The 13,961-nt window shown below is 35.2% G+C and overlaps 1 protein-coding gene across 1 annotated transcript in view; it reads right to left on the minus strand.

Annotated features, from left to right (window-relative positions):
• Positions 1–12,845, minus strand: part of LOC108978296 (multiple C2 and transmembrane domain-containing protein 1) — a 42,838-nt gene extending 29,993 nt beyond the window's left edge. The window contains exon 1 of the mRNA XM_018948490.1: positions 12,409–12,845. Coding sequence (XP_018804035.1) covers positions 12,409–12,451 — 43 coding nt within the window. The 5' untranslated portion in view covers positions 12,452–12,845. The remainder of the gene's footprint in view (positions 1–12,408) is intronic.
• Between the last annotated feature and the right edge of the window lie 1,116 nt (positions 12,846–13,961).

The raw sequence follows: 13,961 nt of genomic DNA on the forward strand, positions 1-13,961 counted from the left end.
AAGGTGAGTCGAGTCCGAAAAAACCACGTCAAAAATGAAGACTGTGTTAATAGCTTTCTTCGATTATCAAGGTGTGGTGAGAACCGGCCAAACTGTCAACAAGGAATGTTATTTGAGTGTTAACCGTTGTTTGCAATTGGTAAAAAGAGGTCGGAATAATGAGCCGACAGCACTCGGTTTTTGCACCACGATAATGCACCGTGCATTGATTATACGTGACTTTTTCGTCACATTTTCAACCAATAACGTGCCACATTTGCCTAATATAGCTTAGATTGACTTCTGGCGTTGAAGGCTATCCTGGAAATTGACTTGAACAACTGTTGGAAAAAATATTGACACAAGTGTATTGGAGTCAAAGTGGATTACTTTGAGGGGGACCGCATCAATTTTGAAGAATAAGTTATGAATTTTAAAATTATAAAAAAAATGCTTACTATTTTTTGCTCATAGTAGTGAAACCATGACTTCATCTCAAATTACGAAATTTCAATTTTAGCAGTCAGCTTGAACACAATCTATAAAAAAATGTGTTGTTTTGATAAGCCTTTTTATTAATAAACGAAAATTAGAAATCGTCAGATTTTATCCGAAAAATGTGTGTGGCAAAGAGGAAGATTTTCCTGCATAAAATAATCTCAAACAAAAAATTTTTTATTACAATATGTACATAGGTGAGTATAGATCTAGCGTTATCTATATCTTTTAATTTTTGGCAAGTCACCATTTTGACCAAAAATAAGCAATTTTTAAGAAAACTTTTTACATAAAACTGGTTTATTCTTATAGCTTTATTCCTTCAATTACCTAATAATTTTATTTAACAAATTGGTGTGAAAGTGCCAAGCCAATCGACCCACTATTTTTCTAGAATATTTTCCCAACGACTTCGAAAACTGCGTTTCGAGAAAAACCGGTCTAAAGTTTTGACTAGCGATTACATTATATTAGAAAATTCACTAAATTTTGCTTATACATATCTCCAAGTCTATTCGTCGAATCAATTTCGAAGTATCGGAGATGTGACAAATATATCATTTCCTTTATATGCCATCGATTATTCGTTATGAATTTTTGAGTTTTTGATATTTCCACGTACATGTATATATATAGCACTTAGTCGAATAAATTTAATTAAGGTAATGCACTTCGCTCCTAAATAAAATTAATCTAAGTTTAGTTATGCCCTAAACAAACCAATATCTATGAATAAAAACTACTACAAAAAATTGTGAATTGGTCATAGAGCTCCAGACATCAATATTTCTATTTCACTTTCAGTTCCATTTCAGTTATTGGAGCAGCCATCATTAGCCATCAGAAGAAGTATAAAAGTAAACAAATATTATGACAGCAAGGTACGCAAATAATATTGCAGACAAATAAAATTGGCATATTTATTAGCTCGAATAATGTCAAAAGAGCAAGGTTGACAAGGCCACGGCGACAAATAGAAACGGGCGACACAAAAAATACTTATTTGTGTAGCTGGTCTCAATATTTTCAAGGGTTGCCATAATGTGAGGGTTGGCGGCTATGACATTTTCATTCAGATGCAGCTTAAAGTGACGTAAAAAATATGATAACGGTTACAAATACTTTAAAATGACAAATCATGCTAATTTTGCTTGATGAGAATTGTGCTCATTAATTACCTGGGTGAATTTTGTTCGGTCTGCAGCAAGCACAGAGCGCCGCTGGGCATTTGAAACTTTTCTTGTACTTTTTACTCGAGACGCCGTCTGCCATAAAAGGTAAATACTTTATAATATTATATTCATTTTAAGCAGCTTCTGTTGCTTATGTTTTCATGGCAACTCGACAATTGTTTGGAGCCATTATTTTTGGCGCATAGATGTCGATAAAAGTTTCTGACTTTATTATTCCGCCACATTGTATTTCGATTTTGTTATTCAATTAACGGCAAAGTTTATTTGCAATATTTTATTGTGTTTGAAATGTCAAAGTTTGCCTATAAATTTTCAAATTCCATTTTATCTGCAAGAGTGCGTTGGTTCACATGATGTACTGTGTACATATATAACTAAGTCTGTAAATAAATAAGCTTGTGCGTCGCTCCCTGCATAACACACTTTATTATTTGTTTGCTTATGCGCTGGTAAATTGCACTTATCCGCATTATTTACAATCCACCGAAATATGTACATGTGCACTTTGCGGTTGCTGCTGTTGTGGCCTTATGTGGAGTCTCCTAGGAGTTGTATTTGGCACTTCCGTGCATTTACGGCGTATATATATATAYATTCAGTTGCACTGTTATGTTGGGTACATAAATTTCATTTAGATAATTTTATTTCACTGCACACTTGCTTTTATTGCAATGCATTTGAAATTTGTTGCAATGCTGCAAGCGCTACTCACTGAAGTACGGAAATTGTCACTTATACGCCACGGTGTCCTAGCAAAAATTATATGCAGCAATAGTAGAAATGCCACAATGTTTCAATTAAATTACTGTGTGACATTCGGTGAAAATAAACAAAATAACAAGTAATTTAATTACAACGTTAAGGGGGATAACAAAACCTCATGGGAGTATGACTTTAATTAAATAAAAGTAGTAAGATGAAGGACGATGGAGTCATGTATAAAAGTGGGAAAAGTTCTTTGAGCGCCATTCTTTTTAAATGTCCAGAAACGATTCTCAAGCTCAGGCAGCTCTCGAGTTCCGGTCTTAGACCAAGTATCCTCTCGGTAGGTAAAAAACATCCGTTTGAAGGCGAGCTAAAGTGAGTAGGCGACTCATGCCTCCCCAAGGTCCGCTGAGTTTGGGACACGCCACATTAAAAATACCCCCAATGAAAGAAAGAAAACAGTAGATGTTGAAAACCCGGCTATAACCACTTAAGCGCGTTCGACGCCACTAAAGAAGAACCATAGGAAATGTTAAGATCCTTTGCTATCTCTCTAAAGTGAGCGGGACGAACTTCAGACATTTTTTCTTTAACTTCTTCGATGTTTTCCTTAACAGAGATCGCTAAACGAATCGGATGAGGCAAGTTTTTGCTTCACTGAATGCTTGGAGCCATTCAAATACTTTTGTTTGCGATAAAGCAGATTCACCATAATAATTTTGCAACGTTCGCAAGGATCCGTGAGGTATCAAATTAAACAGTTGGTAAACAAATACATTGTGAAACATGGAGATCAATTACGGAGATTGTTTATCTATTTGGTTTTAGCGTGCTGTTTAAATGGTTAAATCACATTCGATTAGATGGTATCTTGACGGTTTTAAGGTTTTAATTCATAAAATGTCTTTTTCTAGCAACTAACTTAAGCTTTTTTTTTTCAAAATGTTACTAAAAAATGGTCAAAGTGAGTACAGGATACCTTTAAAACGACAAGTAACATATCTGTAGTATTTCTTCGTCATCAATCCTACATTTTAAAATAATGGTGAACAAAGAACTTTATTCAGTTATTTTAAGTTCATGTCAGTTCAGTTCATTTTTTTCAGTGAATGGTAAAAAAACATTTTGCTGCTAAGCTCGAGACCTTCCCTTTTACTGTTATTGAACGAATCACTATTATAGATCGCTAGAATATTTCCTGAGATATTCAATGTTTGAGTTTGGTTTTGTCATCATATTCAAAAAGGAGATAATTGGTATCAAATCCATACGACATACAGATTGAGTTTTATTCAAGATGCAATTCGATAATATTACAAGCAATGAATAGCTTTATACTTATATAATTTACAAATTCTAAAAATTTTATTAACCAAAAACAGTCAAAGCTGTTCTCCGACAACCATGAGGTATGGGCACACAACATACAACTAATTGGATCAATATCGATAAGAATAAAATCTTATTGAGGATTTATTGTTATACATGTTCATAAATTACTTTTCTATTAACACAATTTAGATTCATTTTCGCAAATTGTACACCAAACATAAAATTTCAGAAACTAAATTGTGGTAAAAAATTGTATGAACTTGATTTCTATGCAATTTATTTTTAAATTTTTTTTTGCAATTGAATTGTTAATTTTATTTTGCATTTTTTTTTTTTTTTTAATTTGTAACTCCAAGTTGATGTTATCATAATATTATCAATTATAATAAACTTTCACAGAATATTGCTCATACGCACGGTACAACACAACACTATAGCACAGTAAAGAAATAAACTGCAGCACACATCAACATAAATAATGTAAACATTTGTTAACTGTAAACATTTTTACTGTACTGTATTTTTCGCACGAATTTTTCACACAAAGTGTCCCAGCGATTAAAGTCACAAATTGCCAAAGGTGAAACTCATTACAAGTTAATAAGCGCGCTCAGTTTAGTTATGTGCAACGCATCGCACGCACTGTTGAAAACTATTTGGAACCGGTTGTGTGGCGAGCGCCTAAAAGACTGCCAACCGTGTGAACACACAAGTGACGTGATGAGACGACAGCTGCGATGACGACGACGGTGACGACGATGACGCTTACGACGGCAACGACAACGACAGCGGCCACGAGGAAAGTGACAGTGACAGCGGCAGGGGGGCTGTGCATGTTAGCATCGGAATGTGACATTGGACACCCGCTGCACTTCAAAATAAACGCCCCGGCCGACTGTCTGACAGCGCGAATGTTGAATTTTATCTGCCAAGTAATGTGATGCGCTGAACAGCACACGCATACCAACAATAATTTGTAAATATTTTTATTACAACTGTGCTCATACATCCCCAGGCGCTGCATATAGACAAGTATGTGGGCACATAAGTTTGTGTGTGTGTGAGTGGTTTTTAGTGAGCGTTGGTGTAGTGAAAGTTTTTCGTTTCGAGTGGCATATACAACAAATGCAAATACACACCCACATAAGCAGTCACACGCAACTATACTTGCATATATAGTATGTATGTGTATATAAAGCTTTGCACGTAATGGGAGAGGATATCTTGGTATGTCCTCAACACAAAGGAAACTGCTGCTCATAATGCTGTACGCGGGTGCTGCTATTGGTGTTGTTGTTTTTGGTGTTTTTGATGTTGTTCGTGTTGATGTAAGTTACCGAGATTACATGTTGTGACTTGCTTTGGTATGCATGTGGCGTTGTTGTTTGGTGAGTGCATTCACCGTTGACTAGGTGAACCAATTTTGAATAACTGTTTATGCTCTGTCATCTCACGTACGCCTTGGCTGCATGTATGTATGCGCAAATGTATGCTAAGTACATAGAAATTGTGGCATGTACTTACAACCGCGTTTGCTTGAGTGGGAAATGGTAGCGGATGTGAGAAAAATTTACGTCAATTTCGCTTTTCAAATACTAAAAGAGCTGGTCTCATGTAGGTGTGAGAAGTCATAAATGCAAACATGTGTCATTATGAACTATGTATATAAACATGCGCTATATGAAGCCCTGTGGGAAAATTGTTTATGAATCATATTATTAGTCTTCTATGATATAACGTGGGATCAAATTTGACCCGGACTGAGTTAAGTCAATAAAATCTTTTTCCAAAATTTTAAAATCCTTTTTTTTATATTAAGTTTGATCTCCTTATCTTAATTAGTCTTTATTTGTGAATCACAATTATAGTTTTCTACCATCAGATCAAGTTTGACCCGGAGTGACTGGATTGGTAAACCATTTTCTTATGTTCATCTGTTGATAACACATTTTTGTTAATATTTCAGATAATTTTTTGAGTTATCTTTTGGGTAATATTTTAGGTTTGCAGAGTCTCATTATTAAACTCGTAATGAAAGCTTCATATCTTTTGCAAAACCGACGATCTCAACAGGGATGCTTTACACATCGCAGAGGACCATAAAAATTGGATTAAGAATTGTCATGCTCGTATTGTCTAAAATGGGGCCTTTCTAAATTTTTTTTCTTAGTCTGGATCTTACGGGTCAGAATTGAATAAGCCCCCAACCATTTAATATGTACCTTGTTTCTGGTATCTTATACATTTCCTTCAAGAATTTGATACATCGAAAAAGTAGTGTTTTTCATTCCCTTTTCATGAAAAAAAATAAAAACAAATAAGGAAGTGCTAAGTTCGAGTGTCAACGAATATTTCAGGCGTGGTTGTGAACGGATTTCACCCATATTTGGTACATGTCAGGGTGTTCAGAAAATATTATATACCGAATTTCATTGAAATCGGTAGAGTACTTCCAGAGATACGGTTTTTGGTCCATAAATGGGCGACGCCACGCCCAATTTCAATTTTTAAAAAAAGGCTGGATGTAGCCTCCTACTGACATTTCTTCCGTAAAATTTAGTGTTTCTGATGTTTCATGTTAGTCGGTTAACGCACTTTTAGTGATTTTCAACATAACCTTTGTATGGGACGTGGGCGTGGTTATTATCCGATTTCTTCCATTTTTGAACTGTATATGGAAATGCCTRAADGAAACGACTCTATACAGTTTGGTTGACATAGCTATAGTAGTTTTCGAGATATGTACAAAAAAGTTAGTAGGGGGCATGCCCACGCCCACTTTTTCAAAAAGATTACTTCGAAATATGCCCCTCCCTAGTGCTATCCTTTGTGCCAAATTTCATTTTAATATCTTTATTTACGGCTTAGTTATGACACTTTATAGGTTTTCGGTTTCCGCCATTTTGTGGGCGTGACAGTGGGTCGATTTKGCCCATCTTCGAACTTAGCCTTCTTATGAAGCCAAGAAATACGTGTACCAAGTTTCATCATGATCTCAATGATATATCAATTTTTACTCAAGTTACAGCTCGCACGGACGGACGGACAGACATTCGGATTTCAACTCTACTCGTCACCCTGATCACTTTGGTATATATAATCCTATATCTGACTCTTTTAGTTTTTAGTTTTAGTTTTAGTGGACAAAACTATAATACTCTCTTTAGCAAATTTGTTGCGAGAGTATAAATATCAACACTAATTAAATGCTGCAATGTGCCAACTACCGCAAGTTCGCAGAGGTTTTCGCTCACCATTTGCCATTGCACCAAAGCTTAAGTCAAAAGCTCTACACCTGACCGCAAAAGCAACCAAAACATATTATACAAGTACTCCTGCTGTGCTCTCAACCATGAATATGCAGATATTTAGTACTGATGTAAGCGCACATAAGCATGTTCTATAAATATGTATGAACATATGTATGTAACGTATGCAAATAGTTCTTGGCAAAATGGAAATGGGACAAATCAAGTTGTAGCAGGTGTTGTTTGTTTATTTTTTGGTTTCTCCCCGCCCAGAGCAAAGGTGCCAAGCATTGTCTCAGCGCTTGTTTACTTTGGCAGCCTATATACTTACCATATCTCTTCTTACTTACCATATACTGTATATAAATATGGCAAGACCCATATATAAGAAACGAATACTTGCGCCAACTCATAGTCAGGCTGGTTTATTATCTAAACACAAATTTCTCGCTTCGAAGTTATTATTTTTATTTTTTGTATATATGTATGTATATTATGACCATTTTAATTGTTTATATATACGTAAGTGTATATTTTCGTGTCTAAACACCTCGGAAACAAATTGATGCGACACCTGTTTTCACTTTTTCCGAGAAAACTAAAATGTTTAATGGGAATTTGTTTATAATTGAACAATAAACGCGTGCAATTTCTATATAAAATTTAACCCGATAGAACTTTCAGAATGAATTTCTGTGCTTAGATCAAATAAAAAATTATATTAGATTAGGTTAGTCTGTTTTGGTCCGTTGCGATACCAGAAAAATACTCACCTGCGGAATAGAAATTATGAGAATAACTGCATCAACATTCATAAAAGACTTTTTATGATCATAATTACTTTCTTTTTGACCCACAAACAGCTAGGAAACGCTCTAATTCTATACACGAATTCCTGCAACAATAAGTTGGACAACTATTTCGGCATACACAGTGTTACCAGCAGTTCACTTGATTATCATAATCAAATATTAATGCGTTTTATAATGTCATTTAGGCTTGGCTGCATGCCATATACAGGAAATAACTGTCTGTCATCCTGAATATTAAGGTAGTGGAATGTCAACCTGCAAATTAGCCGCTTAAGCCAAAATGGGGCACCTGCCAGCTATAACCATACAATGCGCATGCATTCATGTACTGCACGTCATATATAGCAATCACCGAGACAACACCTGGAAGAGGACATGAAAGCACTTTGGCAAATTAACTGTGACAAATTTTAATTAACTCTATAAGTACCGTTACATCATTTTTATACGCTGCTGAGGCAGAAATACATCGCTTGTCACTCGATTGCGTGGGGCAAATGAAACAAAAATGAGAAAGAAAATATGAAATTATGCGCGGCAATACTTGAATGGGTTTGTGGCTTCCTTGAAGCCGAAGTTAACGTATTTCATGGTTTTTGTTATTATCTTCCTTCCACTTTATTTGTGTGAACTTATCTTACGTGCGCTCGTCAGTATTAACATTCTTTACGTCGATATCATGCGATTACCCTTCTGTTTCCGCTTCAATTCTTTGTTATCGTTCAGGAAAATTACCAGCAATTCAGCAACTTCCACACACTTACACAAACGAACATTAATGTCAGCAGAGAATGTGTACGCAGTCATTTGTATACTCATCTGCTGCTTGGCTTGTTATTTGTTATCCTGCCCATGCATGCCAAAGGATAAATGAGAGCAGCTTGTTGCCGCTGATATCCACGTGCATGCGCTTACACACATGCATGTACGCATTCATATGTGTTATTACCATATAGCATATTTGAATGCACGTAATTTAATATGTGCTTATGCATTTTTAGCGGCAGGCAACTCCTTTGGGAGAAATTTGACACACATTGTTATTTTCTGCGTTTTGTTATCCTTCTGTTGTGTACATAGCGGCTCGCCTAGTATGTGCTATGCATATAAAAGTGGTTTCGCCACAGAAAGGCGGAGGTGTTGCTGCAAATTATAGTAGCCAACAAAGTTGCGTTGAATCAGCTGCCTGAAATATTCTTAAGTGTGGCGGAAACTCTTAAAAATGTATAGAACTTAAAATCCGACATGGCATGCGGCTAGCAGCTGACGTGTGAATATTTACCAGCGCTTCTAGCAAGTTCATAACCCAAAACAGTTACTGTTCTATTTTAAATATAGACTTACATTTCAAATTTTCTTTTGTTTTTTACCAGCTCATTTCTGTCATTTGACATCATATACATTTCATTTTAGTTCACTTTATTAGGAGGGGTTTTTGATGACAGTCATATCGAATATAATAAAGTCTATCAAGATATCGAATTTTCTTTTCTTTGACTTAAAGTGCTTCTGCTGGCAGATAATCCGAGCTACAAGCCTTTCACGTATAAACTATTTTTGGTATGCATACTTGTATTGCAGTGGGAGCAATCAGTGTAGAGCATTGGGCAAGATGAAAAGAATTTACGAACCACTTTGGCAGATTCGCTTAAAAATTTTCTAACATAGTGGCAGTGTAAACCCTGTACATGTGATGCGTCAATGAAATATGTAGTCCAAGAAGTCGGTTGAAAGATGATGATTTCAGGATTTTGTCCATTTCCTGAAACCGTCTGATAGATTTTTTTTGCAGCATTTAAGATTTCAACAATCCATTGTATGTTAGAAAAGTCATGTACGCGCTGTTCCAAAGTTCTGTCGTTCATAACATATAAGATGGAACTGATAGTCTGTATGTAACCTTGGTCAAAGACTTTGGAAAATATTATAACTATTTCCGATTAAGAAACGTTTGCATAACATTATGGACTATGCAAAAAATACGAGCAGAACACATTTCCAGAAAAGATCTAAACCAGAGAACGTAAATAAAAGAGAAGGTTCACGAAGCAGAAAACGTAATTTTTTACTGAGATACTCGCCCAAGATGAGCGAGTTTCACCTCCGAAAATTATTAGCGCATTTCACTACAATTTACATCAGAAGACACGAAAATAACAATGTTGAACCTTTTCAGTGTTAAGGGGTTATATCCACTTGCGAGGCAGAAAAAACGCGTTTTTTCGTGAGTTTTTTACAAAGAGGCATTTTATGTTATACATTAATGGAAAAAATGTACTTAAACAGAATTTAATTTACTTTAACAATCAGCGGTTTATTTAAAAAAATATTGGATCCCCTAGCTCCTGTAGATGATCTGCGGTGAGCAAGATATCTCTAGTCCAAATTATCTGAAAACCAAAACCCAAAAATATTTAGTTTTGTGGTAAATAAATACAGGTAATGATCAAAGGTCTAGTCAAAATTTTGATTTTTGACAAAATTGCGGCTGTTCAAACAAAAAATTCAGTTTTTCATGAAAATTTTTCACTCAAAGTGGCTTAAAAAATCTAAATTATTATCCAAAACCTTATTCCTTCGATTATTACCTGAAAAATATATCTGAGTAAGTCGTGTGAAAATTTCAAACCGACCGGTTTCGCGGTTTCGGAGAAATTTTCCTCACTGACTCTGAAAACACGGTTTTGAGATAAACGCGTTTAAAGTTTTAATAACTGCGCCCTCAGCCTATACCTGACCTCGAGCGTCCACCTTTATATGGTTGTATCACCGAAACTATTAGTCGGATCAACTTCAAATTTTCAGAGAATATTCTTGAATATATGTACATTCAAAAAATGGAAGTATCGATTTTTTGAAAATCACAAGTGGATATAACCCCTTAGATAAGAAAATTAATAAGAACTTAAGTGTTAAGCACCTTACGTTTACAGATTTGCTTATTTACTATGCGCAAACGATGCTTTCATGTCAAAGAGTCAATGTATCGAAGTATCGAAGCAACAACAAAGAGTCACAACGTTGTGTTGTTGGTATGTAGAAAATCTGAACTGTGCCGAAAAAATAAGCGAAGGATCGTCGATCGTCACCGCTTTCTTTGCCGCTCTTACAGCCTTGCGTACAAACCATCGTAAATAAGTATGTTTATGTATGGGCGTGCATACATATCCACGCTAATTTTTGCGAGCCACAGACAAATATTTTAGAAGTGGTCAATATTATAAAACAACTCTGTTTTTGTGGGGTTGTCAGTTTTCCCTTCAAGAATCTCAGAAAGTTTTTCAACTCATTAATTTTAGAGTTTGTCTTCGTTGCGAAAAGCCGCTTGGTGGCAAACGTTTGCTCTGGGATATGTGGAGGTGCTTGGTTTTATGAAAGGGTCAACTCTGACTATGAAAGTGCATTTGCGTTAATGAATGACAAAAGATATGATTGATTACTATTAATAAAGTATACAAATAGCACATACACATAGTTGATATACATACATACATATCAACTATAGGAAATAATTAAAAGAGGAGGCCTTATTTTCAAAATATCTACCAAATATTTCAAATAGTATATTATTGAAAAATATGTTCAATTGTATATGATTTAATATGAATACATATCATTGCATTTATACCTATAAAAATATAAGTATAAAAGCTAACATTCGTCTGTAATAGTAACTTATAGTAATATAAATTGGCAACTGTATGCTATAGTTATCCAATGAGCCATATCTTGATGAAAAGAGAACATGTGTAAAATTTAAAATCAATGTCTCAAAACTTGAGAGAATAGAGAATCTATACAAATGGAGAGGCAGACAGACATGGCTAATTCGACTCAACTCGTTATGCTTTTCATTTATCTTTATAAACAATATTATCCGCGATGGACTCCTTAACTACTGAACCGATTTTAGTAAAATTATGCACAATAAATCCATGTCGAGCCAACTCAGAAGATAGGATGGTGAAAAATACTCATAAATAAAAAATGCAGTGAAAGCTGTATTAAGCGGAGAACGCTATTGACTGGACCGAAAGACTGGTAACCAGACATTGAGAAAGCAGCCTTAAATTTGTTAATTTTTCCAATGAAATTTATTTGTATGTACATATTCAAAATTAAATCTCAACTACAATTATTTGGAACTATATACCGACAAAAACGGTTTCGGCTTTATTTGCAAATAAAATTTTCACTGTATTGAATAGTTTATGACATGAATAATAGTATAAAATACTAGTACATAATAATACTTTATAGGGTCTCTAATGTTTCTTTCTGGGTATTAAAAACATTGTGGAAAACTTGATATATACTTCTAGGGGTATAAGAACTATTTTTTGGATTTTTCCTAACCAAAATTTTGATTAAAAATTTAAATTTTTTTTCTCTCTTCAATAATGATACGGTGTGTCTGTTATGTACAACCAAATATTTGAAAGCAAGTTTTCGGAATTCCAAAAACTGAAGCGCGGTAACCGTGTTAGAAAACAACAACAATAACCTTGGACTAATCAATTTAATCGAAGTATACGTTTAAAGGTGAAAGGAGCTCGTGTGCAGAAGTCATTAAGTTTTCGTGAAACAAAATATCTCTTATTTAAAAATGCAGTGGCAGCCAATTTGGCCACAAAAACTCACCTGTTGAGGAAGTCGGTGTTGCAAATTGCTCGGACGATGACATTTTGTTGCTGACGATATCGTCGCCGACACTTGTTCGCTGTTTAGGAGGGCGTAACTAAGTGCAAAATGTACTAGCTGCCAACGGAGGTGTTGTCGATGTTGTTGTTGTGTCTACTGTTGTATGCTATTTTGAAAACACTTTACTAACGTTCTAACAATGATTTGTTGTTGTCTGACACTTATGACTTGTTTGTATTGCTTTTGCGGCCTCACTTTATGTTATCGTATCTGACTTGACTAATCGCTGCTTTAATATTTGCCGTTATATTTATGATACACACCGATTGTTTATTGTTCTCGTTCTGCGATTTTAATCTACCGAAGCAGTTTTCTAGTAGTGTCTAGGGTTTAATTTATTTCCTACATTTTTATTTAGCCAGAATTATCTATTTTTATTTTTCACCGAATATTATATTAAAAATAGCTACGCTTATGCACTTATATATAATTTATTATTTATTAAACATGCAGCATGCCATTTTAGTCACAGCATGTTGCTCGCTTCGTGCGACCACCCATTCGTCACTTTTACTCCAGCCACACCTTCGGAACGCTCTCCTACACACTGCCTTACTAATCAGCTGTAGCACTTTACTAGCACTTCTAACTACTATCACAATTTCGCCGTTGTTTTGATTTAGCCTTTCGCTTTGATGTGTTGTCAACACGCGATAATTATCACTCATAACGCCATTTGCTGTTGTGCTGCAACGAGGCTATTTTCTCCCTGTTTTCGTTCGTGGAATTGCCACTTTTTATCATTTTTTATTGGTTTGCGTGTTCTTGAGTCCAACATTTCGAGCATAGCCACCCTCGCTTGTGTAAATATTTGCCTCAGTTGCCTTTTAAGTATGCCAGTTTGGCCGTAAACATTTTCACCTTTGACTCTGCATCGTTAAGCTTTATTGTGACTGTAAATGCCTCGCCCATGCTGTCCAACTTATCTTTGCTCCCTGAAAAGTTCCGCGTGTTAGTTGTTCTTTTATTTGTCATTGGCGTCGTCAAAGAAATCGACAAGTCGTTCACTTTGCATGTTGCAATGTCCTCACTTAAGTTGACGTATTTTTTAATAGGCTTTATGTTGCCTTGATTTGCAAGTCATAGCTGTAAATAGATAAGGAAAATGGGGTTGTCGTTGAGATAAGCAAACATGTAAATATTTATTAAATACTTTTCGAAAACTTTATTTTTTTTTTAGAAATCTTGCTCATAAGTACAATCGAAGTAGAGGAAAGCATATCTCCCATCATAGGGAGTGTAAAACTCATGTACAGACACACCAAGTGTCTGAGAGTAATAATAGACTCAAGGCTCAAATTTAGGGATCACGTAGAAATGCCTTATCAAGATCGATGGCAAATTACTTACTCGCAAAGTTAATGAGATCGGTTGTATTTTATGTGGCTCTAATACGAATCCAAGCGCAAGTCATTAAAGCATATGTCAAACAGGCTGTCGGCACAAAGAGTTATCTTGCTTTGTTATATGCTTTTCGAACAATATCAGGCGGT

This window comes from Bactrocera latifrons, unplaced genomic scaffold, assembly GCF_001853355.1.
Source record: "Bactrocera latifrons isolate USDA-ARS-PBARC rearing strain unplaced genomic scaffold, ASM185335v1 scaffold_12, whole genome shotgun sequence".
Lineage (NCBI taxonomy): Eukaryota > Metazoa > Arthropoda > Insecta > Diptera > Tephritidae > Bactrocera > Bactrocera latifrons.